This window comes from Ursus americanus, chromosome 21 (genome assembly GCF_024610735.1).
Source record: "Ursus americanus isolate L20-20 chromosome 21, mUrsAme1.1.p, whole genome shotgun sequence".
NCBI classification, from domain to species: domain Eukaryota; kingdom Metazoa; phylum Chordata; class Mammalia; order Carnivora; family Ursidae; genus Ursus; species Ursus americanus.
In genome coordinates, this window is record NC_142147.1 from 56,718,531 (window position 1) to 56,746,524 (window position 27,994).

Genomic DNA, 27,994 nt, shown 5'->3' on the forward strand with positions numbered 1-27,994 from the left:
AATCACCCCCCCCCCAACACACACACAAATGGGGGGAGGGCAAGGGGTGCAGGGAAGTGACAAAAAACATCCAAGGCTGTGGGGAAAGATCTGGTCCAACACATGCATAACAGGAATCCCAGAAGGAAAAGAGAAAATGGAGCAGAAGAAGTATTTGAAGATATAATAATGACTGATGACACCAGAACATAGATATATAAAGCTCAGAGAATACCAAGAAGGATTTTTGTTTGTTTTTGTTACAGAGGAACAGTGATAAGAACTACAGCAGACTTAGGGGAGGAAAAGAGAATTACAGTAGACTTAGAAGTAATGGAAACCAGAGGACAATAATGACATTTGTAAAGTGCTGGAAGGAAAAAGCTGTCTTTATTGAAACTTCACGGAAATGTTTTTCCAAATTGATAGAGGAATGAAGACCTTCTCAAAATAAAAACTATTCATTGCCAAAAAGACCTATTTGAAATATTAAATGAAGTTCTTGAAGCAGAAGGAATGTGAAACCAGATTCTTGGATATGCACAAAAGAAAGAAGAGAAATGGAATAAATGAAGGTAAAATAATTTTTCTTATGTAAATGCCTAAAAGATAACTGTTTAAAATCGTAACTTGCTTTGTGTGTTTATCGCATATAAAAGTAAAATGCGTGACAAGTACAAAGGATGGGAGGGAGAAACTGGGAATATGTTGTGCAGGATCTTGTTAAGTGGCACATTACTTGATGATATATTCTGGTTTAAAGATACATGTTGTAAACTCTAGGCTAACCACTAAAATTTTTTATTTTTATTTTCTTATTTTTCATTTAATTTTTTATTATGTTAGTCACTATACAGTACATCATTAGTTTTTGATGTAGTGTTCCATGATTCATTGTTTGCGTATAACACCCAGGGCTCCATGCAATACGTGCCCTCCTTACTACCCATCACCAGCCTATCCCATTCCCCCACCCCCCGAAGCCCTCAGTTTGTTTCCCAGAGTCCACAGTCTGATCTCATGGTTCATTCCCCCTTGTTTATCCCCCTTCATTCTTCCCTTCCTTCTCCTACCGATCTTCCTATTTCTTATGTTCCATAAATGAGTGAAACCATATGATAATTGTCTTTCTCTGCTTGACTTATTTCACTTAGCATAATCTCCTCCAGTCCCGTCCATGTTGCTGCAAATGTTGTTTAATCGTTCTTTCTGATGGCTGAGTAATATTCCATTGTATATGTGGACCATATCTTCTTTATCCATTCGTCTGTTGAAGGGCATCTCGGCTCCTTCCACAGTTTAGCTATTGTGGACAATGCTGCTATGAACATTGGGGTGCATATGGCCCTTCTCTTCACTACGTCTGTATCTTTGGGGTAAATACCCAGTAGTGCAATTGTTGGGTCATAGGGTAGCTCTGTTTATAACTTTTTAAGGGACCTCCACACTGTTTTCCAAAGTGGCTATACCAACTTGCATTCCCACCAACAGTGTAAGAGGTTTCCCCTTTCTCCACATCCTCTCCAACATTTGTTGTTTCCTGCCTTGTCAATTTTTGCCATTCTAACTGGCGTAACGTGGTATCTCAATGTGGTTTTGATTTGAATTTCCCTGATGGCTAATGATGTTGAACATTTTTTCATGTGTCTGTTAGCCATTTGTATGTGTCTGCATTGGAAAAGTGTCTGTTCATATCTTCTGCCCATATTTTGATTTGGTTATTTGTTTCTCATGTATTGAGTTTGAGAAGTTCTTTATAGATCTTGGATATCAGCCTTTTATCTGCAGTTTCATTTGCAAATATCTTCTCCCATTCTGTGGGTTGCCTCTTTGTTTTGATGACTGTTTATTTTGCTGTGCAGAAGAGTTTTAAAGAGGTAAATTGGTTAATAGAATAAAATGGGATAATGTAAAAATATTCAGTTAACCCAATAGAAGGCAGCAAAAGAACAAAAACCAGGGGCGCCTGCGTGGCACAGCAGTTAAGCGTCTGCCTTCGGCTCAGGGCGTGAACCTGCCGTTGTGGGATCGAGCCCCACATCAGGCTCCTCTGCTGTGAGCCTGCTTCTTCCTCTCCCACTCCCTCTGCTTGTGTTCCTTCTCTCGCTGGCTGTCTCTCTCTGTGTCAAATAAATAAATAAATAAATAAATCTTAAAAAAAAAAAAAGAACAAAAACCAAAGAATAGAACAATTAGAAAATGGTTAAGAGGATGGATTGATTTTAATCCAAATATAGATATTTTTAAATTATATCAAATGCAGATGGTCTAGGGGCACCTGGGTGGCTCAGTCAGTTAAGTGTCTGCCTTCGGCTCAGGTCATGATCCCAGGGTCCTGGAATTGAGCAGTATTGGGCTCCCTGCTCAGTGGGGAGTGTGCTTCTCCCTCTGCCCCTCCCCTTGCTTGTGATCTCTCTCTTAAATAAATAAATAAATAAATAAAATATTTTAAAGAAATGCAGATGGTCTAAGCATACCAGTTAAGAGATAGTAAGACTGAATGGAAAAGCAGGACCCAAGTATATGCTAGCAGAAATACACTTTATACAGGCATAGATAATTAAAAATTAAGGAGTGGGGAAAAGATAGATGATGCAAACACTAACAGAACGAAAGTTGGAATCACTATATCAGTATCAGACGAAGCTGACTTCAGAACAACAAATGTAATCAGGATAAAAAACATTATGTAACGAAGGGGTCAATTTCCAGGTAAACAGCAATCCTAAATGTGTATGTATCAAAGTACAGAGGTACAGGTTACACAAGTGAAAAAAGAACAGAAAGGGCAAAGAGACAAATCCACTATTTTGGGGGATTTCACCATTGTCTTTCAGGTATTACTAGAACAGGTAGACACAAAATCCGAATATAGAAGACCTGGACAGCACAGTTGACCAAATTAACTAGCTGACATTTATAAAACACCACAAGCGCGGAATACCGTCCTTTCAAGTACACATGAAGAAGTACACGAGACCATAAAATAGATTTTATGTTTTAAACAAATAGTTACATAAAGTATATTCCCTGATCGTAGCAGAACTAAACTACCAGTAAGACACCTGGAAATATTTGGGAGACTTAAATTACAAATTCCATTTTGAAAACAGCAACTGTTCAGATTATCTGTTTCTTCTTGAGAAAGCTTGGTAGTTTCTTTCAAGAAGTTTTCCCATTTCATCTAAGTTGTCAAATTATTTCCATAAAGCTCACAACATTCTCTTTTCCATTTCATAACTAGAATTTGTGGTGACATCACCTTTGCCATTCCAGAAATTGGTGACTTGTGTATTTTTTTTCATCAGTCTGAATGAAGATTTATTGGTTTTATTGACCTTTTATTTTTGTTTCCTATCTCATTTATTTCTATTAGTAATTATTTCCATTCTTACGCTAACTTGGTGTTTCAGTGCTCTTCATTTTCTAATTAAGGTGGAAATTGAAGTCACTAGGAGTTTTCAAAATTTTATAACTTAGTACTATTACATTTCCTTCTAAGAACTGTTAGTTGCATCCCACATATTTTGACATGCTGTGTTCTAAGTTTTATTCAATTTAAAATACTTCCTATTTTCCCTTTGATTTCTCTCTTGACCCATGGGTTACCATTTAGGTCCAAACATTTGGAGATTTTCCTAGTATCTTTCTTTCACTGATTCCTAATTTAATCCTTCTGGTCAGGAAACATATTTTGTATGACTTGAATTCTCTAAAGCTTATTGAGATATGTTTTAAGGCCTGGAATATAGTCTATTTTGGTAACTATACTGGGTGCATATGAAATAATTTGTATTCTATTTTTAAAATATCATTTAGGTCAAGTTGGCCAATAGTGCAGTTCATATCTTCAATTTCCTTTATGATTTCTTGTCTACTTGTTTTTATGATAGATGTGTGTCAGAATCTCTTACTATAATTTTGGATTTGTCCATTTCTCCTTGTAATTCTGTCCATTCTTTCCCCAGGTAATTCAGGTGATTTTCTCACACGCATGCACTGATCGGTGTTTAGGTAAAAACTAGTTTTTCACACAGATAAAAAATTCTGGTGTCTAGGGTTTTTTTCTGTAAGTGCTCTCAGGCACTTCATCCTGGAAACTCCAGCCACCTCAGTCTCCCTGACTCCCAGGTCCTTCCCCTCAACTCAGACTATAGCCTGGTGGAAACTCTCTTCATGCAGTTATTTGGGTAAATCCTAGTACTCCCCTCATTTGTTTCCCATTTCAAGGATATATCAGTTTCGTTGCCTGATGTCCGGGGTCTTGAAACCAAGGTTTCATATACTTTGTCCAGTTTTTAGTGTTTCAGGTGGGAGGATAGACTAGTCCTCCAGAATTCCATCTTCACCAGAAGTGCGCATCTCAAGTACACATTTAACGAGAACAGGGATCACTATGGATGTAGAATTTAAACAAACAAAAAAACCAACATTGCAATTAACATTCTTGCACATATGCTTTTGAAAATTTTTACCAGTATTTTTGGAGAAGTTCCTAGATCAAAAAGATAGGCAAATTCTAATCTTTAACTTGCCTTTTCTATTCAAACTACTGTCTCTCTAGAATGAAGGATTCTTTAGACGAATTTTATGTACCTTTATTCAGTGCTCCCTGTATCTTCCTCACCAAGTTGGGATATATTAGTATGGTTTTTCAGAATTTCTTCTACTTACTTTTTCTCCGTTATTGCTAGTCTTACCAGAGGGTAGAAAGTGCCAGCGATCCTGGCATGTTCTTCCAGTGTGGCCTTGTCGTGTCTGTATTCAACTTTTCATAGTGTGTGATGTGAGGTGGTATTTTTTGTTGTTGTTCAGTTTTGGTAGAAGGAAGTTCTGGTACGTCTGAGTCTAACATTATTCCATAGGGTCTCTGAAGGGCTAGACTTTCAATTTTTGAATGACTAGAGCGCTTCTTGATCTAGCTGTTTATCCAAGGGCAGTGCTTCAGACTGGCAGAAAACTTGTTCTAGCCCAGTGATTCTCAGATGTTACTGTGTATTCAGATCACCGGGGGATCTTACAGAGATGCAGATTCTGAATCAGTAGGTCTGGATTAGGGCCCACTATTCTGGAATTTTGACAAATGGTCAAGTCATGCTGATGCTGCCAGTCCGTATCCCACACTCTGAGTAGTAAGGATTTAGCCTTTACCTTGCAGTCCTATCACTGGCAGTTTGTCTCCTGGTAATGATAGATTACCTCTTCAAAACCCAAGTGTTTCCTTCTTGAACTCTTGCCACTCACCCTGCCACTCTGCAACTGTAAATAATTTAGGGAGGCTTCTAAAGTCAGACTTTTTGAAGTAACACTGGTTCCAATCAAGGTGCCGTGTTTGTTTTTTAAGATTTTGTTTATTTTAGAGAGAGCATGGGGGCACGGAGGAGCAGAGGGAGAGAGAGAGAATCTCCAGCTACTTCGTGCTGAGCACAGAGCCAGACATGCAGCTGGCGGAGCCGCCCACGCGTCCCTCGGAGTGCCTTTTGCCCTTCCAGATACCACATTGCTTTGGGGGAATGTTACAGTCTTCAGTGCACCATCAGTTTCCTCCCAGGATTCTTACCACATTTAGCAGCATTTTCTTAGGATTTTGAGGCTCAGAATTGTAGATATGTCTTCACTTCATCACAGATGGCTCTCCTATATTTTTCTTGTTGCTTTAATTTGGTTTCAGAAAGGAGAAATGGATAGGTACATCTTGGTTCCACCTCTTTATTTTTAATTTTTAATTTTTTAGAGAGGGAGGGAGGGGCAGAGGGAGAGAATCCCAAGCAGGCTCCACGCCCAGCACGGGACTCAATCCCACATCCCTGAGATCATGACCTGAGCTGAAATCAAGAGTTGGACACTTAACTGAGTCACCCAGGCGCCCCTCCACCTCTTTAAATTCAGAAATTAGTAAATACAGTTAGAGGCTCCTCATAAATACATTTGAATTTGCCTCCTTATGGCTCTGTACCACTTACAGTGGAAGAGTTGGGTAAAAATGAAGTATTTTCACTTGAAGGCAATCCTCTTTGTAGATCAGGTCTTCTGTCCTTTCTGTAACAGCTTTGCTTTCTGTTGGTTGTCTCTGACACCTGTGGAGGAAGCCGCCTTTGGAGGGTTTTAAAAGGAACTCCCCTGAAGTCTTCTGGCATGAGTGGTCCCGGTGATGAGGCTCAACTACTTGAGTCTCTTCCTGTTGAGGTTGCCTTGTCTAGCATGCAGCCAGTTGAGGATTACTGGCAACATAGCTAAATTATAAACTACAGGGTACTTAGTCCCCTTCACCCATAGCAATTTAACTTACCCTTGCGACAGGGTCTGAGGCAGCACCACCGAATCAAACACACCCTTTCTGAAGCAAAAGATAGGAATATTCACACATTTAATGAACCGATAAATGCCCTCATGTCAGTTCAGGTCAAGTTTTTTCTTTATGGGAACTGAATCTCAGCCTCCCTCCACCCTGCCTGCATTCCATGGGAATTTTGTGAACTGTTCAATCCGGTGATCCAGTCCTGCTGGTGGAGGCATAAGCACTTAACCCAGACTGGCCAGAGTATCCCATACCATCGACCCAGTGATTGGTCAGAGTGGACACATAGCCTAAATTGGAACAAATCCAATTTTTCCTCTCTGACATGGAGGCTAAAAGAAAGAAGATCACCTTCCTTTTGAGATTAAAAGCTCTAAGGACCTTTTAAGTCTAATATCAGATGCCATTTTTTTCCTTATCAAGAAAAAGCCTGCCAGAGAATGGAACAAGTGAAAGCAGAGCTATTAATCTGAGTCTGAGTACCTGCCTGAAGCTGTACCATATAGACATTACACCTTTCAGTTATAGGTACTAATACCTTTTTCCTAAGCTAATTGGAATTAGGTTTCCATCAGAATCAATCTTTCTTTTCTTTTTTCTTTTCTTTTCTTTTCTTTTCTTTTCTTTTCTTTTCTTTTCTTTTCTTTTCTTTTCTTTTTTATTTGAGAAAGCAAGCATGAGCTGAGCAAGGGAGGGGCAGGAGGGACAAGCAGACTCACCGCTAAGCGGGGAGCCCGATGCAGGGCTTGATCCCAGGACCCTGAGATCGTGACCTGAGCCAAAGTCAGATGCTTAACCGACTGAGCCACCCAGGGACCCCTCTGTCAGAATCTTCATGGCAGTTGCTGTTTCTCCATTTATCAACTTTATAGACTCTTAAGTAATCTTTCTTAGGAAAGATAAGAATTTAACTCATTCCACTAAGTAAATTATATATTCACTCTTCTGTTGTATTTTACTTTGAAATACAGCTAACCTGTATTTCTTATTCTTTCAACTTTATACAGATCTCTTGAATCCCCTTTATGAGAATATTGCCCCTTATCCTTGATTCATTCATTCTCATTGCTATCAACCTCCCACTATCCAGTCTATCAGCTACATTTTGCCTTTTACATTATTAAGTAGACAATAAATAGGTCTATATATGTATACAGAGACAGACTTCAGTGGCTTGTCTCTATAAGATTGAAAATAAAACAGCACTTGATCATTATCACTAGGTAAATAGTCTCTGAAGAGTCAGAGCCAAGCAATATGTGATGACATTTCTTTCTCTGTAGGTCCAATGTTAGGATCCCAGTCTGTGCTTAAAGGAGTCTCTTCCTCATATCAGTCAAATGGATTTTATTTTTTTATATTCTGTTTTCCAGAATCATACCACATTTCATGAGGGCTTGTTTTATATTCAGACATGATAACTGGTATGGTTTCCCCTTTGTTTTTCCCAGCGCCAGTAATTGCCTTTCTTTCCATTTCCCTGAGGAAAACTCGTCTTCACCATATTGCTAAAATCCTCCAACTTCATACTTATTTAACATAACCTATTCCAATTTTCCTGAAGATTTTCTTCACTGAGCCCCTTAATTCCTAGCCTACCGGTAATTTGGTCTGTTTGTTGTAGAGTAATCATCCTAGTCATCCTCAACACCACTTTCCCAGTTTAGATCCGTTGTTTATTGAAGCCTTTCCTGCTGCCGCCTTCCTGTTCCATCCAAATTTTACTAAAGCTAATCCTATAATACCCTAATAAAGGGTAAATGAGAGTAAACTGAAGCAAACTGCATATACAGGATATCAGTGTGTGGCTTCATGCTTTATTGTTATTTGGGTATAGACTTGTAGATACAAAGTAATTTTATCTCATAACTTGGAAGGTGCTGTTTTATGTTCTGTTAACTAATATTGCTAACAGGAGGGAAGGCTAACACTGTCTCTGTCCCCGTGCTTGTGTTCTCTCTCAAATAAATAAAATCTTAAAAAAGAAAAAGGAGACGTTCACATTTTTTGAAAGCTTTTTAGGATGGTTTCATCCTGAATTCTGAAATTTCACAAGCATATTTCTGGATGTCTTTTCTTCTATTGTAATTGAGGCTTTTGCCAGTTCAGCCTTCCCAGCACTCCGTGAACTATTCCAAGCCGAACATTCATAATTTTCTTCAGTTTAGAAAGATTCTCAATCGTTTATTTGATGTATCCATTATATTTTCTCTGTAAGCTTTTCTGGAACTCCTGTTAATTAAACTTCTATGTCCTTTTTGTTTCTTATTTTCTTTTTAATTTATGAATTTGGGAAGTTTCCTTAATTTTCTTTAAAACTTATATTAAGTGGTGCCTGGGTGGCTCAGTTGGTTAGGTGACTGCCTTCAGTTTGGGTCATGATCCTGGAGTCCCAGGATCAAGCCCCATGTCGGGCTCCCTGCTCAGCGGGGAGTCTGCTGCTCTCTTTCCCTCTGCTCTTCCCCCCACCCCCCCACTCATGTTCTCTCTCTCACTCATTCTCCTTAAAATAAATTTTAAAAAATCTTAAAACTTCTAGTTTATTATAGCAGTAACATTTTTTCATTCTTAAGAGTTCTGACTTACCTTTTTTTCCCCTAGAAAACATGATTATTTTCTGTACATATTTTTCTTTAAAAGAGTGATTTTTAAACATTTTAATTCCAGTATAGTTAACGGTGTTTAAATATTAGTTTCATGTGTACAATACTAATTTTTTTTTAAAGATTTTATTTATTTGAGAGAGAGCGTGCATGAGCAGGGGGAGGGGCAGAGAGAGAACCAGACTCCCTGCTAAGCAGGGAGACTGACACGGGCCTTGATCCCAGGATGATCATGACCTGAGTCACAGGCAGACATTTAACCAACTGAAGCCACCCAGGCACCCCTCTAATTATTTTTTTTGTTTTTTTTTTTAGATTTTATTTATTTATTTGACAGAGATAGAGACAGCCAGTGAGAGAGGGAACACAAGCAGGGGGAGTGGGAGAGGAAGAAGCAGGCTCACAGCGGAGGAGCCTGATGTGGGGCTCGATCCCATAATGCCGGGATCACGCCCTGAGCTGAAGGCAGATGCTTAACCGCTGTGCCACCCAGGCGCCCCCCTCTAATTATTTTTTGATAGCTTTCCATATTTACCTGTTTAAATCTGACATAAATTTTTAGTTTTCTTCTGTCATTACACAACTTTCTCCACTGTAGGTTTAGTTCTGTCTCGGACCTTATTATGCTGATAGTTTTCTTCATGTGTTATGATCCTTAACTGTTCCAACATTTAAGATTGATATGGCTTGGGGCATTTGGCTGGCTCAGTCAATGGAGCATGTGACTCTTGCTCTTGGTGTTGTTTGAGCCCCATGTTGGGTGTAGAAATTACTTAAAAAAAAAAAAAATGGTAATGGCTTGATCACCTTGTAGATGAGTTTCCCTGAATAGGGAGGGTTACTGCTATCTATGTATGCAGGGCTGGCAAGTCAAAAAGAGATTCTCTAAATTCCTGAAGAGATTTTTGACTTAGCCACCAACTCTCATGCTAGCTACCCAAGTAAGTTCATTATTTCATAGTTTAAATTTCTTATAGTATTACATTATTGCTTATAACTTCAAATACGACAGATAATCCTAGGTCTCCTCCTAACCGGAATATCCAATCCCAGCCTCCTCCCCTACAAGGAACACTTATCAGTTGGATGTGCCTCTCCAGAACCTTTTTGAAACTTTTGCATACTTATTTAATTGTATTAGAAATGTTTTATTAACATATGATAGTATGCAAATCTAAAAAACTTACTGTTTCAGCGTTCTTTAATCAGACCCATCCATGTCGTATCATTGGTCCATTCTTTCAAACTGCTGCTAATATTTCTCGTCATGCCCTGTGGAAATTTAGATGGTTTCCAGTGTTTCATGTACTAACCATACTGCCCTCCAAAGAGACTGTAGTGAACGTTTTAAAAACTTCACTGCTTCCGCAGTGGCAGTGAGGAGTTCTCATTGCTCCATGCAGCTGCCACTGTTTGAGAGTACATTATTTAAATTTGTACCTCAATACTAGTGAGGTTCAGCAGGGACTCATTTATCATCCATCTGTATTTCTTCTACGATTTGCCTATTCTCATATTTTGTCCATTTTTATACTTGCTTAGTTGTCCTTTGCTTATTCATAGGTGTTCTTACATCTTTCCCTTTGTATGTTACAAATATTTTCTTCCTGTTGTTTTAAATTTTAAGAGCACTTTCTTTTTTAGAAACGTATGTCCAACACCAATTAATAAATATATCCTACTTTTTCTTATACTTTTCTCATTAGTTTTATATTTAGGATTTTAATCAACTGGAACTCCCTTCTTGTGGATGGTGTGAAGTAAGGATTCTATTCAATTTACTTATAGAAGAGAGTGTGGAATGAGAAAGCTGTTGGCTTCCACATGGAAAAGAATTTAGCAGTCTTGTCATTGTTTCTCCTTATTACCAACCTCCACCCTCCCCCCCCAGCCCCTGCCTCTATACACAAACCAGATTGAAGCCTAAACTCCTCTAGGGGTGCTGTGTACAGAGCATTTGGGCAGAGTGGCTCCTATTACTGAAAACCCTATTATTCAAACATTTCAGGTTGTAGCTGCCTCTGCTACATTTCATGAACAAACACTTTCCTCCATTTTGTCTTTTATTTGTCCAGCTCTTTTCATCCACTGAGGACCCTCTTTTCTGATCTTTGTTCGGTCTTTTACATTGTTTTAGCCATTTAATGGGATATGGAAGGAAGGTAAATTTATATGCTGTTTGTTAACTGCAAAAGAAAATCTTGATTTTTCCAATGACAGTTCTGATATTGACAAGTTGCCTTTCAAAAAATGTGTACAAATTCATACTCCACACGTACTCCTTTCCTGCTTTTGCAATGCATATATTTTATCAATCTGATATTGACAGATGGATAGTTCATTGGTTTAACTTGTATTTCTTCTCATCCTAGTGAGATTCAGTATTTATCATTCATTCATCAGTCACATGTTGCCTCTTTAGGTCCTTTGCCCATGGGAATAGTAGTGTCATTTTCTAAGTGATTTATAGGAGCACTTATGGATTTCATATATGTTGTAATATCTCCAATACTGATATTTAAAAACTTTGTGTTTATAACTATCTTTGTCTATATAAAAGCTTAATAAAGTTCTTACACAGTCAAACCTAGAATCTGTGTGTGTGGCTTCTGGATTTCATGTCTTGTTTAGGAAGATTGTTTTCACTCTTTGATTATACATTATGTTACTGTGTCCTCTGATAACTCTTTCACGTTTGGATAAAAGAATGAAGGAACTGGTTTTGTACAGAGCAGAATCAATTTTACCAATACTGTTAGGCCACTGACAAATTACCTTTATTTATAGATTTTATGTGTTTATCTGTATGAATGTATATGTGTGTATGTTCACATGCACACAGTGTTTCAAGCCTTAAAAAATTCTTAGGATTTTGTTAGAAATCAAAGAATCTGTAGATTGATTTTGGGCCTCCTAACATCTCGAGAATAGTCTTCCCCTGCAGGATAAAATGTCTATTCAAGTCTTCCTTTTCATTCTCCATTTCATCATTTTCTTTGTACCTATGTTCATATGTGAATTGGTTACTGAAGTGATTGCATATTCAAAGCCTCCAGGAGTCAGGAAGTAATAGAAAGTGTAAAATAAGTCAGATGGAAGGAGGAATGGTTTGAACTATGGAGAACTGGAAAACGTGTGCTCACATAAAAGTATTTGATTTTTGGTTTTTTTTTTTTTTTTATTCATTTTAAAGTGATGAGTACCAAATCAAACATGTTTGTGGGCTACCAGTTTATAAGTATTGATATAGTTTTCTTTTCCTCTCTAGTTTTGGAATTACAGCTTAGAACTAGTTTAACCACCTTTTCAGTTTTAAACGAGATAGATTTAATACAATTCAACCACCTGGAATTAGGAGAGGGCATCAAACTTGTATTTTCTATTCTTTGGTTATTGATTTTTTTAAGTTGTCTTTTATGTAAATGATGAATACATCTCAGTAAATCCTACTTATTACTAGTGATTTTTAAAATCTGGCTTCTTAGAACTGTTGAATATCTAATGAAGTTAGTTTTTCTTACCAACAAAGTCATATCTTACTGTATGTCATTATGGACTTTAACGTCAATGCTACTGTATCAGATACCCTTATCACCCACCTTTAAAACAATGACTACTGTTCCTAATCAAAAATCTTTATAATCTCTTAAATCTTGAACTGGTGCTTCTTTTGTTATTTCTCAGATGATCCTTGCTGAGATGACCAGGTCCTCTTTGTATACCACAGTATTTTTTTCATTTTATGGTAACGTTTATTAAGTCATTACTTTATGCTAGGCACTCTGAGCAATTTACATGCATTCTCTCATTTAATCCTCCCATCAACCTTTGAGGTAGTACTATTATTATTTCCATAATATAAATAAAAAGACTGAACCTTACAAAGAACAAAATGTTTCTCTGAAACTAGAGGCCTAGAAAGTGGAAGAGCAAGGATTGGAACCCAGATCTGTTTGATGCTGGAATATGATTTCTTAATTCTGGACAAATAGCCAAAGAATGAGATGTATTTTGACATGAAATAGTACTTTGAAAGGTATACTGGAACAAGGTATTTGGGACAGGAGGGTCTTTCAGGTCTTTTAGGTTATTTTGAGGAAAGTGTGCTTTAACCTAAGAACTATGGGGTACTAATGAAGGGTATCGATGAGGAAGTGATATGATCAAATTTTTAAAATACAAGTTTGACTGCAATGTAGGCAACTGACAAAGGAAATGGTTAATCAGACCAATCAGAAGGCTATTTCCATAGTCTGTATGAAATAGATTACTATGTATTGGACAAAGAGGATGTAATGGAAATGGAGTCAGATTCAAGGCATATTTAGGAGATAAAACCTACAGGTCTTGGCAACTGACTGGACATGGAGGGTGAGAGAGAGGAAGGAGTCAAGAATGACTCCATGGTATGAATTCTCTCATGCTGGGCTAGATGGGCACGCTGCCTGAAAGATTTGCTGCAATCCTTACATTCATAGGGTCTCTCTCCTGTGTGAATTCTCTGATGTAGAGTAAGAGATCCACTATAGCTAAAGGCTTTCCCACAAATATTACATTCATAAGGTTTCTCTCCAGTATGAATTCGCTTATGTTGAGCAAGGCCTGCATTCTGGCTAAATGTTTTCCTACATTCCTTGCACATATAAGGTTTTTCTCCAGTATGACTTCTCTGATGTTGTGCAAGTGATGAACTATTGCTAAAGGCCTTCCCACATTCAATACACTCATAGGGTTTCTCTCCAGTATGAACCCTCTGGTGTTGATCAAGGTATGCAATCTGGCTGAAGGCTTTCCTGCATACTTTACATTCATAAGGTTTTTCTCCAGTATGAACTCTCTGATGTTGAGCAAGGTGTGCATATTGGCTGAAAGCTTTCCTACATTCCTTACATTCATACGGTCTCTCTCCAGTATGAATTCTCTGATGTACAATTAGGTATCCACGATGGCTAAAGGCTTTCCCACACACATTACATACATAAGGTTTCTCTCCTGTATGAATTCTCTGATGTTGAGCAAGAAATGAACCATTACTGAAAGCTTTTCCACATTCAATACATTCAAAAGGTCTCTCTCCAGTATGAACTCTCTGATGTTGAGCCAGGTGTGCAATCTGGCTGAAGGCTTTTTTACATTCTTTACACTGATAAGGTCTCTCTCCAGTATGAACTCTCTGATGTTGAGCAAGGTGTGCATTCTGGCTGAAGGCTTTCCTACATTCTTTACATTCATAGGGTTTCTCCCCAGTATGTATTCTCTTATGTTGAGCTAGGTTTGCACTCTGGCTGAAGGTTTTCCCACACTCAACACATGCATAGGGTTTCTCTCCAGTATGAATTCTCTGATGAAGAGTAAGGGATGAGCTCTGGTTGAAAACTTTCTCACATTCATTACATTTCAAAAGTTTCTTTTGTATATAGACTTTCTTATGTTTCATTTCAACAGATTTTTTTCGGTAACTTCTCTTTTGTGGCTCATGCTTATGCACTCTTTCTTTGGTGGTAAAAGTCTTTTTTATATCAAATATTGCATCCTGATGGAAAGTTTTCCAAGATTTAGTATATTCATTACTTTGATCTTCAGTGAGGATTTCTTTATGAGTGATGATCGGTTGTCTGGAAGGTACTGCCTGACTTCCTAACTGGTTCTTAAGCCAGTCCTCAGTTTTACAGTCTTCTCTCAAACTGGGGCAGTCAAGGCTATGACTAAGATGGCTTCTTCCCATTTTCACTAGTTTGGATGTTTCTTCATAAATAACTTGCTTTGATGAAAATTCATTCTTTTTTAAAGTATACTCCCAATCTAAAAGATACCAAGAAAACAAAGGTCTTTTGTATTTGTTCATCAGAAGAGAAGAACTTCTGAAACAAAAATTGGTGAATAAAATACATAAGAAGTTTGGGGTTTAACAGTGTAAGATGCAGTCTAAAAAGTATGAGATTATAAAGAATGAAAACTTAAGAGAGGATATATATTAGAAACTGAAAAAGTTATCTAAAATCACAATAATTTTATATCTAATTTAATATTAGAGTCTCCAGACACCCTTCCTCTTTTGCCTCGGGTTATCCTGCATTCAAGCTAAGTTCATTATTTTTAGAAAGCCAATTTCATGAGGTCAGTGTGGCTAAAAAACCTCCATAGACCCAAAGATACACCAGGTACTATTAGTTGCCTTAGGTTGTATATGCAAATATGGATTAACTTTTGAAGCCAAAAAATGTCTTTTTGGGGCACAAGGCTGGCTCAGGGCATGTGACTCTTTATCTCACGGTCATGATTTCAAGCCCCACATTGGGTGTGCAGCCTACTTTTTAAAAAAAGTCTTCTTGTCAGGCATTTTCTATGTGATATATTCCAACCAAATGTAAATTTTTAATTGAGCTCAGAGCTAAAATGCATTCACATAAAAGTAAGTTTGTATAGGGGTACCAGGGTGGCTCAGTCAGTTAAATGTCCGACTCTTGACCTCAGCTCAGGTCTTGATCTCAGGGTTGTGAGTTCAAGCCCTACATTGGGCTCCAGGGTGTGGAGCCTACTTAAAAAAAAAAAAAAAAAAAAAGAAAAACAGTAATTTTGTATCAAACTGCTTGATTTTATTAACCTGCCACAGGCCTTAATTTGCCACCTTCTTTCCATTCCTCAGTCAAATCATCTGTTCTGCTCAAGACTATCCAATGGTTTCTCACATTTATAATAAAACTAAAATTCCTATTATGGTTTACAAAACCAATGTAATACATGAACATAAATGTAAAACCTTCAGTAAAATTACTGCAACTCAAATCCAGGAAAATATGAAAGCATAATCATTACCAAGTAGAGCTTATCCCAGGAATGCAAGATTGGTTTAATATGTGAAATCCAGTGTAATTCACCACATTACCAGATTAAAGGTGGAAAATCATATGATCGTTTCAATGGATGTAAAAAGAGTATTTGGCTAAATTCAACATCTATTTATTATAAAACTTCTTAGCAAACCAGGAAAAGAAAACTTTATCAAATTGATAAAGGGCATCTATGAAACATCAACTTAATGGTGAAAGACAGAATACATTTTCCCTTAAGACTCAGAATAATCCAAGTAAATCTACTCTTAATAATTCTATCCAACGTTGTAAAAGATGTCCCCTGCAGTAAGGAAAAAAACCCTGTAAGATTACAAAGGAAGAAATAAACTGCTGATAACGTGGATAGTCTATGCAGAAAAACCTGGGACCTACAAAGAACTCCTAGAACAACTATTAAATAAATCTATCAAGATCGTAAGATAAAAAGTTAATATAAAAATCAATTTACATTTTTGCATAGTTGCAAAAAGCAAGTGGAAAATGGAATTCTTAAGAATTCTATTTGTAATAGCACCAAAAATACCATAAGATTAAAAATATATATATAGCCACTGCACTGGATACAATAGAACACTGCTAAGAGAATTTAAAAAGACTAATAAATGGCTACATAAACCATATTCATGAACTAAACTCAAGTGATGTTAATTTGGATATCAGTTCTTCCTCAATTGATGTATAGATTCCATATAATCCAAATCAAAATCCTAGCAGGCTTTTGGGTAGAAATTCTCAACTTCATTCTAGCGTTTATTTGGGAACTGAAATGATCTAAATAGTTAAAGTGATTTTACAAGTTGAACTATCTGCTATCAAAAGTTACTATAAAGCTACAGTAATCAAGACTGTGGTACTGATGAAAGGATAGGCATATAGATAGATGGGACAGAATAGAGTTCAGAACTAGACCCATGTAGATATGGTCAACTGCTTTTGGTACAGAGGTATCAATAAGGCATTAGAATGGGTAAAGGAAAGTCTTTTCAAGAAGATACTGGAGCAACTGTATATCCAAATGAGGAAGAAAACAAAAAACAAAAAAACCCAAACCCTCAGTCTTTACTTCACATAAGACACAAAATTTAGCTCAGTGGGTCATACACTAAAATGTAAAAGCTAAAACTACAACTTAGGAGAAAACATAAAAGAAAATTTTTGCGATTTAAGGGGTAGCAAGAATTTCTTAGATATGACACAGAAAGCACCAAACACGACAAATTAATAAATTGGACTTTATGAAAATTAAAAACTTTGGATGTTCAAAAGACAGCAGTAGAAAAACAAAACCACAAGCCATGGTTGGCACACATATATCCTAATACATATAAATGGCAAAGACTTGTATTAAGACTATATAAAGAACTCTTAAAATTTGATAATAAAAACAAACTAATAAAACATGGGCAAAAGATTTCAACACTTATGAATGGCCAATAAGCACACGAAAAGACATTGAACAATATGTCATCAGAGAATTGCATATTAAAACCATAATGAGATTCCACAACACAACCATTAGAATGAATAAAAGTAAAAACTGATGATACAAAGATGGGACGATATGGAGGAAATGGAATTCTCATACATTGCTGGTGGGAATGAAAATGGTACAGTCACTTTAGAAAACTGGCAGTTTCTTAAAAAGTTAAACCTATTCCAATTGTGTGACTCTTTGCACTTTTAGATATTTACCCAAGAGAAATGAAAACATACATGCACAAAGTCCTGTAATTGACACTTCACAGCAGCTTTGTTTATAATAGCCAAAACCTGGAAACAACCCAAATGTCCATGAACAGTTGAAAACAAAATGTGGGATGTCTACACAGTCGACTACTACTCAGCAATAAGACGCATAAAGTATTCATACATGCAAAAATATGGATGATTTTTGAAATTATGAGTAAAATAAGCCAGATACAACAATATATATGATTCCATTTAGTTTATATGGAAACTAGTCTAAAATGACAAAGATCAGATTAGTGTTTGGAGCCAGGAGGACAAAAATGGACTGCTAAGAGGCAAAGGCAGTCTTTTGGTGTGAAGCAAATGCTGTATGTCTTGATTGTGGTGATGGTTTCATGGGTGTATATGACAGAATTCATCACACTGGATGATGTATATGGATGCGATTTACTGTATATAATAATTCCTTAATAAAGTTAAGAAAAAAATAGATGGAAACAAGAAAGGTAAGTAAAGACAGACTTTAATAACGTAATAAAAAAGTAAAACGCATGTAACAAGCTCTTAACAGTGAAAACAGAGACACCTTGGAACCTATGGAACATTTTACAAACACCAAATATGTATTATGCCATACAAAACCCTACAATTTCAAAGAGTTAATACTAAGTCCTATCTGATAAATTATAAAATAATTTGATCAAAATAATTAAAACCAGAAAACTTTCTATTTTAGATTTATTTATTCATTCCAGAGAAAGAAAGAGAACGCAAATGAGTGTGAATTGGGGGATGAAGAGAGGGAGAGAGAGACATGCAGACTCCCCACTGAGTGGGGAGCCCGACTCAGGACTCAATCTCACGACTCTGAGAGAATGATCTGAGCCAAAATCAAGAGTTGGATGCTTAACCGACTAAGCTATCCAGGTGCCCCTAGAAAACTTTATTTTAAACCACTCTCGTGTAAAAGAGAAATTTTTTAAAAGTAGGATATCTAGGAAACAGCAATAACAAAAACATTAAATATTAGAATCTCTGGAAGACAGTGGAAGGTATATTCAGAGGAAGATTCATAGCCCTTAATAACTGAGTAAGAGAATGAAACGAATAGATTAAGCATTTATTTCAGCAAAATGAAGAACAAAAAATAAACCTAGAACACTAGAGTGATAGAATTAGGGAAAGCAGAAAATAAAGAATTGGAAAAGAGAATAATGGTAACACTAATAAATCCAGAAGCTGGAGTTTAAAAACAAAATTAATGATTAGCTTACCTAATAATTTTTTTAAGAAAGAATAGCTATACAAAATAAAATTGGAAACTATAGATATAAAAAGGAATTATAAGATTATTTTCTTCAGATTCATGGAAATAAATTTGAAAACCTAAATTAAAAGATAATTGTTTGGAAAAGTAAAAATTTATAAAATTTCACCCAAGACAGAAAGTGTAAAGAGACCATTTACCAGAGAGAAGATTGAGAAAGTTGTCAAAGATCCACGTTCTCAAAAAGGCCCCAAGGACCAGGGTTTATCTCAAACGGTAAAACTAAGTGATCTCATCCATTCATACTGGCATCTCTAAATCACTTTTTTTCTGAGCCTCTCGCCATCTAGTGACATGTTGCATTTCATCACTCAGAAGTCTCTCCATCTCGTAAAAATAAGTCTCTTATGTCCCAAGTCAAACTATCATCTTTTTACCCTAGCAGCATATTCTTCTGACTTGTTTCTGTTAAACCACCTCACTTTCCAGTTACCCAGACTTGAAAATGTAACTGGAAATTCTTTCTGTGATGGTTAATAAGCTTCTGAATAACCTTAAGAATTTAGCAGAATGATTTTCTCAAAGTCAAAACTCAATAAATCTTGGTAAAAGAAGAAGTGAATGAATAAATCAATCACACCTTCATTTTAAAAGGAATGAGTTACTGAAAATGAAAAAAAAAAGACATTGCTGTATCTAGATTTTTAAAAATACAATGGAGCAACTTGTGCAAAACTAAAAAGCAGGAATAAGCAGACACTGACATTTTGGACCCAGAGAACAGGAAAATGTTATCAGAGAAGACGGTAATTCGTTAGAGAATATATTCAAGGAGAATAAGTTTGGGAGCTCATGCCAATGGAACCTCAGTGCTTCCTCCCAGGCCTTGAGCCTTTAAGAAAAATTATCCAGGAAACATCAATTATAAGCAGAAACCTCTCAGAATAGCTGAGCTTTTCCTTGCAATGGCCTCTTCTACCTTCCTAGTTCTTTCTCACTCACCAGGGCACGTGCCTCTTGTTCCCTCCTTCTTCACCATCCACGGTTCTTTTCCTTGTTCCAATAATGAGATCACATCTGGCTTAGAAACTGAAACTCCTGCTTACAAGAAATAAAGGGGGAATTAGCCGGGCCCATAAATCAGATCAAGGTGCTTGGTCATCAGGAAGTCAAGGGCATTATAGAAGGGAGTAGAGGAAGAGATGAAGTATTCTGAAGAATGGGGAAAATGAAGTTCTAGGAATACTCCAATGAAGCTGCCAGTTCTACAAAGTCAGCCTATTTTGGGGAGCACAAGAAAGGGAAATTTAGTGAAGTACATCAGAGGCTTCCCAAACATTGGAAAGCAGCCCTATGTGCAGATTCTGAATTCTAGGGAACCTTCTTACCCAGTGATACCAGGCTCCTATAGTTCTCCAACATCACCTTTCTGTACAGATTCCTCTGAGCAGGGTTCAGCCACTCCCATTCCTCTTGAGAGAAATCTACAGCCACATCCCCAAATGTCACCAAATCCTGAAATGACATAAACATATTCTTTTATGCTCACCTAGTGTTCTTCATCTCAGATTGGCATAGTTTGAAAAGTTAATTTGTACTTTTGGAGAGAAATACTGCATATAGTGAAACTTTCTGGCAATACGTTAGATTCTGTGTCACATGTCAAGCAATTTCTAAAATGACTTCTGTGTGCTTGGTTTTAATATTTTGTAATGGAAAGTATACAATTTCTGACATAGTCTGTACTGACGGTGAGAATAGCAAACAAGAGCTAAATAATTGTTATTCATACTAAATGCTAACACATTTCTCAATATGGAAAATCAGGACAGACTAGAGCAGCGAAGAAAGGCTTTAAGGAGGAGGCAGGAACATGAGTTTAGCCCTATAAAGTTGTATGTGGTCTAGACCTACATTTTCTAAACTCCTCGATGGAATGGCTAATGTTCCAGCTATAGCAATAGGCTAGATATATATAAATATATTTGACTTTATAATATTGATTTCCTGAAGCTAAACATACAGGTAATAAAAATATTAAAGAAGTTCTGTAGTGATTTTCCAAAAATACAAGTTAAGCAAATGTATGCCATAACAGAACTGGGGCAGTAAAAGATTAACAGCTCTTGATAACCCCACTGAGTTTCAAAGACAGTAACTTTTCATGTAAAGAGACAAAAGAATAGTAATTTTAAGCACTATGAGATAGTGAACATTTCAGATGTGCAACAAAAAGTCCTTACAGCTTCACTAGAGAAACACACCCAATTGTGCATGTCTCATGAGCAAGAGTTTTTAAAAAGTTACAGTACAGTTCTCAAGTAATACTCCGTTGAATTGAGGATCTTTATAACATGGAATAAGACCTAGTCTGCTTCCTAAAAATTCAAAACGGGTGTTCTTCCTAATGAGGTAAATCTGCTCCGAACTTACCAGGGCTCGCATATGGTTTGCTATATGGTGCTTTGGTTTGGCACGTCACAGAGCAAAGCCTGCTCTTTATCTGGGCTGATACACAGACGCGCTTAGTGGTGCACATCTGAAGAGCTGAACTGACTTGTTAAATACTGAAACAATGTCACACTGGTTGGTAAACAGCTACTGCACTAAGCCCTGCTAGTGACCATCCCAGATCTCCCCACAACCCAGCAGCTTAAGGGGAGTGCCCAGCACAGCAGCAGCCTCCAGTACCCCAGCTGGGGTAAGTTCTGGTGCGTGCCCTTGCCTTAGTGGTTATCAGGTATGAACATCACTCCATTAAATGTGACTCTGCATAGTAAGGGTCCTATTGAAGATGTATTTAAGCACATCAATGATTTTATGCAGAAACATTTTTAAAAAGATTTTATTCATCCATTTGCCATACAGAGAAAGCAAGAGAAGGAGCACAAGCAGCGGGAGCAGAGGACAAAGGGAGAAGCAGATTCTTTGCCAAGCAAGAAGCCCAACTTGGGACTCAGTCCCAAGATCCTGGGATCACGACCTGAGCCGAAGGCAGAACCTTAAATGACTAAGCCACCCACGCGTCCCTATGCAGAAACATTTTTAATGGAAAAAGGAGTTAATGTGTGAATTGCTAGTGCCCAAGTAACGGACAAAAATGTTTAAGGAGGCTATAAGGGAAGCAGAAGTATGCCTCCAAGAAACATCAGTTACGTGCATCAGCTGGATCTTACACGCCTCCATCTCTGAAACACTTAATACAGGGAAATGTGGGAAGTGAGTAAAGGCTTCAAGGGAAAGGGGTGCCTGGGTGGCTCAGTCAGTTAAGCGTCTGCCTTTGGCTCAGGTCATAATCCCAGGGTCCTGGGATTGAGCCCCACATCAGGCTCTCTGCTCAGCTTGCTTCTCCCCCCCTCCCTCTGCCTGCAGCTCCCCCCTCTGTTTGTGCTCTCACTGTCGTCTCTCTGACAAATAAATAAATAAAATATTAAAAATTTTTTATAAAGCTTCAAGAAAGGAAGGGAACATGAATTGAGTCTTAAAAGATGAAACTTGTCCTAGACAAGTCTGGGTACTATCAATCATCAGTTCTATTAAAAATCAAACACTTGCAATACAAACTGTAATATTTTGTGCAAACAAAACTGTTCTACACACATTTCCTCTGTAAACAGAGGCAAGGCAGCTTCTGCTAGGTAAAGTTCTTAAAAGACCTTTTTCAGCTTCACACACTAATGGATTCCAGGTTTCAACTGTCTGATTGACATTTTCCTTTCAGCCATTCAATGGGACTTAAATATCTTTAAAATATTTTAGTATTTATTTTGATTTGATAAAACAGGAATTCATACAATTTGTAATCATTAAAGAAACTTAGCAAATAATGTCTAGTATTTCTACCCTCAGTGATTTTTTTTCCTTTTTATAAAGTTAAAAGAATTGCATGTCCTCCATCCCCACATCTGCCCACCATGTCACCCTACTTCCTAGAAACAATAAAAATTTACAGCTAGTATATATTTGTTCAAATGTTTCCTTATATGGACATGTCAATGATTATCTGTCCACATTCATTATAATATCACTTTTGTTAGATGGATAACATTACGTGGTATAAATATGCTGTATCTTTACTAACCCCCTACTTATTTTCATTTACATGAATCTGAATTTTTCACTACGTTCTCATATAATACTACTGTATGTTGAATTAAGGATTCAATTGAAGTCTCTTATTTCCTTAAAATAAATCCTAGAAGATATTCTCTCCAATGAGACTAGGATATCCCAAACTTACTTAACCTCAGAAAAAATTTTAAATTACACTGTTTTGACCTAGCAAGAATAATAGGAGCTAATGAAAAGATAATTCAGCCTGGGAATAAAGTGTTGACCTGCAGTCAAAGAAATACTAATTGTTCTTGAAGTAGAAGGAAAATAGAAGAAAATGGAAATGAAAATCAAGAAAAAATGAAGAGCCTCAAAGGAATAACTATAATATCCACTACTAATAATAAGTTGGAGTTAAATCACTATATCTTGTTCAGAAAGTGGTAAGAATATGAAGGAAGATTACAGAAGGATGAAAGAAAGAAGATAATTACATAATGAGAAATGGGTAAGGTATCTTATAGTGGCCACTAAAAGAATAATAATGCTTAATTAACAAGACAATAAGGAAAAAGTACTTCATTTATTCAAAAGAAGGCAAACAAGGAGAAATAAAGGAACAAAGAAAGGATGGATGAGACGCCTGAGTGGCTCAGCCATTAAGCGTCTGCCTTCGGCTCAGGTCATGATCCCAGGGTCGTGGGATCGAATCCTACATCGGGCTCCCTGCTCGGCGGGACACCTGCTTCTCCCTCTCACACTCCCCTTGCTTGTGTTCCCTCTCTCGCTGTCTCTCTCTGTCAAATAAATAAATAAAATCTTAAAAAAAAAAGAATAGATGGAATAAGTAGAGAACATTAACTGCAATATGATAGGCTTAAATATATCCATAATTACATTAAATGAAAATGTACTAAACACTAATTAAAAGACAAAGATTCTCAGACTGGATTACGTGGGCTTTTGGGAGGCACAAGGAATCAATCATAGAAGGCACACAGGGCCACTCAGGTGCCTTGCCGTGAGTACAGAGAATCATGGCAGGCATAGGGATTGTGAGAGGCACACAGCTGACAACCAACAAAGTGGTGTTTATAAGAGGCACCCTTTAAATATCTTTAGAAACGAGAGGCTTTCAAAAAATGTGCATTGAAAGCATCCTTGGACTTAATAAAAATGCAGTTTCCTGGGCCCCACCACCAGAGACTGATTCATAAGTTCTGGGGTGGGGTCCCAGAAATAGCATTTGGGCTGATGGGCTCTGTCTGTTTTATACATCATATCCTCTGCTTTCTGCTTTTTCCATTACCAGTTTAGCAGCAGGAGAAAAGAGGTAGCTGGTTCTTATCGCTCTGGTCTTACTCATAGATGAGGAATTCACAGTCTTGTTCATTTCTATATTAGTTTGACAAATATTCACTGAGTGCTTACTACCTACAATGTTCCAAGCATTGAGAATACAAAGGTAAACAAAATATAGTTCCTCTGCTTGTGGAGTTAATATTATAACAGAGGAGAAAGACAGTAAACATCAGGTCATACAACGTCAGGTAGCGTTAAACACTATGACAAAAAAAAAAAAGGTGATGTAGAGTGACAACGGTGTTTGTTTTATTTTTTTTTTTTTAAGATTTTTATTTTTATTTATTTGACAGAGAGAGACAGCCAGCGAGAGAGGGAACACAGGCAGGGGGAGTGGGAGAGGAAGAAGCAGGCTCCCAGTGGAGGAGCCCGATGTGGGGCTCAATCCCAGAATGCCAGGATCACGCCTTGAGCCGAAGGCAGACGCTTAACGACTGAGCCACCCAGGCGCCCCATGTTTTAGATAAGATGTTCAAGGTAAACCTCAATGAAGCGGTAATGTTAAAACAACAGTCTAAAAGTGAGAGTAAACCATTGCCAATATCTAAAGGAAGAGAATTACAGAAAAGGGAGGAGCAAATGCAAAGGTTCAGAGACAGGAAAGAGTTTGGTAAGTTTGAGGAACCGCAAGTTGACCAGTGTGACTGGAGCACAGAAAGGTAAAGACTTGGAGAAAATGAGGTCTGGGGTAGCCAAGACCTGGATCAGGCAGGGCCTTATAGGCTGTGGAGAGGACACTGAATTTCATTCCAAGTAAAATGAGAAGCCAATGAGGGTTCCAGGCAAAAGGAAATGATGTACTCCATCACTGTTCCACAGTCCATTATTTTCTACCACCCTCTTCAAATCATCAGTCACCATCATCTGTTTATGCTGACCCTCAACATATATTACAACTTCGTACATCTGATACAAAAACTAGTGACGTAGGTATGTCATTTCCCCCACTCGGCCTGTTTTTCTTCATCTGTAAAATGAGTGACTTGGACAAGATCACCCACAACTTTCTACCTGGCTTTATTATTTTATTAGCCTAGATCTGTGCTGCCCAATGCTCAGCTACTGGTCACATGTGGCTATTTAAATTTGAATCAATTAATAGTAAAGATTCAGTTCCTCAGTCACACTAGTATATCCAGGTGTTCCATAGCCACAGGTAGCTAGCGGCTACTGTATTGGACAGTGCAGATATAGAACATTTCTATCAGCAGTCATCACAGGAAGTTCTACTGGACAGTGCTGCTTCTGGTTCGTCTTCCTCTTTACAGCCAGTCTCTATTTTCATCCAGCAGTTCATATGGTTTTATTTTTTACATTTAACCTATAGAATGTATTTAACCTCAGTGTGAGGAAGAAATCTTTTTTCTAAATGAATAATCCATCTGTCTCCACTGATTTAAGATAACAGCACTTACATAACCACATAATAAACAAGCTAGTATTCATTAAACTCCATGAAAACAAAGACCGTGTCTATTTTCATTTACCACAGTATTTCCAGCATTTAGTATATAGTAAGTCTTTAATAACTCTGTGTTCAGTGAATGAATAAATATTTTCCATTCTCAATTATACTTGCATTTGTTTCTGGACATTATATATTGATCTTTTCAATTGTTTCTTCTGGCCCCCATTCCATACTCTTTACTGTTTCATTATAGATGTATGCAGCCATTTTAAAATGTAGATTCAAGTACTATTCTCATTTTTTCAAAAAATGTCCTATTTTTTCATAAGTAATTCCACTAATCTTAATTGGATGACCTAGAATATCCTAGCTGTAGCCCACTATTAACTCAGAATGTCCCTGTAACAGGACCTTATTACTCCCATGGAACCTTATTCTTCAGAGCCCCGTGAGTGCCCTAGCTGACCCACACTTCAATACTCAAAACCCAACACATACAACTCTTCAAAAGCACCTTGAGCAAAAGATCTTGTCATGTACTATGACTAAGACTGCCCAATAGCCCTTGTCTTGCCTTCCTCTCAAACTTAGGTCTGTGAGAAAGCTCCAAGCTAGTGGTCACATCAGAATACACCTTGACCTCAATGAATCAAACTCCTTACCTTAAAGCCTTTCATATTCCACCAAGGAGTGCATTTTTGCACGAAACACCTAACCTGTAGGAGTGCTAAGCTATTTCTTGAATGAAGATGAAAATGCTGGCTGAGAAAAAAAGGAAGCTCACTGGGACCTCCTTTTACTGGATTGGGAGAACATGAGGACAAGGTCACTGAATGAATGGGGCTTTGTTAGCTGGGGAATTTCAGAAGAAAAGCATGATGTTCCTATGAAACCTGAAAAACAAAGCACGTCAGGGAGAAGAAATCCTTACTTACCTTGGACATGGCTTTAAGAATTTAAGAATTTATGGCAGCTCCTCTGTCCTACTTCACGCTCCTCCCTGAAAGGACACTGTCTGGAATAATAGCGCTGGAGAGGGAAAAAGAAAGCATAAATGGCACTATCAAGTAGGGATTATTTCCCCCCTCCACACATGAAAGCTGTCCATCAGTGAAATTACTGAAATCATCCAAGGCTTCCTGGTATTAAGTGGGCCCAACTGGAATCCAGGTCTGACTTTTTAGTCTTCGCACCAGATAATAATGGTAAAAGAAAATATGCTACCGCCCTTACTACAAAATGAGATAAAGCTACAAACAATGCCTCAGAGAAAGCATCTTTACACAGAGTAGAATCAGAGGGGTCATGTGGTCTGGAGGACACTGGACCAAAGAGTCAGAACACTCTGCTTGTAGTCCTGATTTACGACAAACCGTACCTGGAAACCAATCTCTCAACTTTTCTGAGCAATTTCCTCAAAAAGAGTTGAGGAAGGGGACTATGCATTAACAGTCACTGAAACCCCTATTCATTTGTTACTTTCCACTAAACCTCTCCACCTCGGAGAGTAAGGAATTCTCTCAAGCAGCGTAAGCCTAAGAACCACCAGGTCTGGGGATCAGAACACGTACCCTCAGGGACCTGATCTACCACTCACTAGCTCTGCAACCTCCAGGACTTAAGTAACCACTCCAAACCTCAGTTTCCTCATCAGTGAAATGGCACCTACTCCCTATCAGTTGTTGGGAGGATCCTGAGCTGATCCACGTGAAGCGTTTAGCATAGTGCTCGGCACATCCTTCGTGCTCAGTAAATACCAGTCATGCATGTTCATACGTGTGGGCTATTTCTGAACATACACAGCAGAGCTTAGGAGAGGAAGGGAAAGACCTTCCTTCTGTGTCGTAAAGGGCGACAGCCTCCTCTGCTGCCCTCCAGATCAGGAGCAGGGGCTCCCCTCTCCTTCCCTCTCTTTCTACTCGAGTGTTTCCTTTCGTCTCAGTCCCTCTCAGGCTCTGCTGCCCGACACAGTCTCCCGAACCCTGGAGCACACTGGCCTCCCCAAGCATTCCCCCCCCCCCCCGCCACCCGCCCACCGCAGAAGCCGCCCAGTCCTCGTGCTGGCAGCTCTCCTGGCAGCCTGGCACCCGTGCCTTCACACTGGGTCGCACTGTCACACCAGCATAAGGTCACACAACCTCACGCTGTCTCACACGACCGGCCACACCTCCGCACACTCACCGTCACTGTCATGGTCACAGACGTTCGCACAGTCACACACAGGGGCACGCACACGGTGACACGGTGTCACACACGGTGACACGGTCTCCCACTGTCACAGGCCCCCTCGCACGCCCGCTCCAGCCCCGCACGCCTGCCGGGGCGCGCCCCCGCCGCCGGCGTCCTCACCGCCTCCTCCCCGCGGGTCGGCACCTCCCTCCGCGCCGTCGGCCGCCGGGAGCCGAGCGCCCCGCGGGCCGGGGCGGGGCCTCGCTCTCGGCCGGACCGGCGGGCTCACAAAGGGGCCGCGGCGCTCCGGCG

The 27,994-nt window shown here is 38.4% G+C and overlaps 2 protein-coding genes across 6 annotated transcripts in view; one reads left to right on the forward strand and one right to left on the reverse strand.

Annotated features, from left to right (window-relative positions):
- Window positions 1–18,153, forward strand: part of ZNF667 (zinc finger protein 667) — a 42,894-nt gene extending 24,741 nt beyond the window's left edge. Inside the window, exon 6 of the transcript XR_006775661.2 lies at window positions 246–18,153. The gene's annotated coding sequence lies outside the window, so the exon portion shown is untranslated. The remainder of the gene's footprint in view (window positions 1–245) is intronic.
- Window positions 12,033–27,994, reverse strand: ZNF583 (zinc finger protein 583). 5 transcript variants are annotated; one of them, XM_045774225.2, is made up of 5 exons: window positions 27,863–27,994; window positions 26,449–26,542; window positions 20,116–20,205; window positions 19,693–19,788; window positions 12,033–14,682 (listed from the first exon to the last, which is right to left on the reverse strand). In XM_045774225.2, the coding sequence occupies exons 3-5, from the start codon at window positions 20,156–20,158 to the stop codon at window positions 13,205–13,207; spliced, it is 1,617 nt and encodes a 538-aa protein (XP_045630181.2). In that variant the 5' UTR covers window positions 20,159–20,205; window positions 26,449–26,542; window positions 27,863–27,994; the 3' UTR covers window positions 12,033–13,204. The 5 variants fall into 5 exon arrangements, with proteins under 5 accessions (XP_045630181.2, XP_045630185.2, XP_087709433.1 ...); XM_045774229.2 differs by having other exon boundaries at window positions 19,693–19,791; window positions 20,079–20,205; XM_087853307.1 differs by lacking the exon at window positions 27,863–27,994 and adding an exon at window positions 27,695–27,828 and having other exon boundaries at window positions 19,693–19,791; window positions 20,079–20,205.

What these genes read in the sequence shown, in the direction of transcription:
- ZNF583 (XM_087853306.1), bottom strand. Translation starts at nt 20,223, where the DNA reads ATGTTTATGTCATTTCAGGATTTGGTGACATTTGGGGATGTGGCTGTA. An exon ending in TAGGAGCCTGGTATCACTGG is followed by an intron (nt 19,792 to 20,078) that starts GTAAGAAGGTTC and finishes ATTTCTTGTAAG; the next exon opens with CAGGAGTTTCAGTTTCTAAG. An exon ending in AACAAGAGGCACGTGCCCTG is followed by an intron (nt 14,683 to 19,692) that starts GTGAGTGAGAAA and finishes GGTATCTTTTAG; the next exon opens with ATTGGGAGTATACTTTAAAA.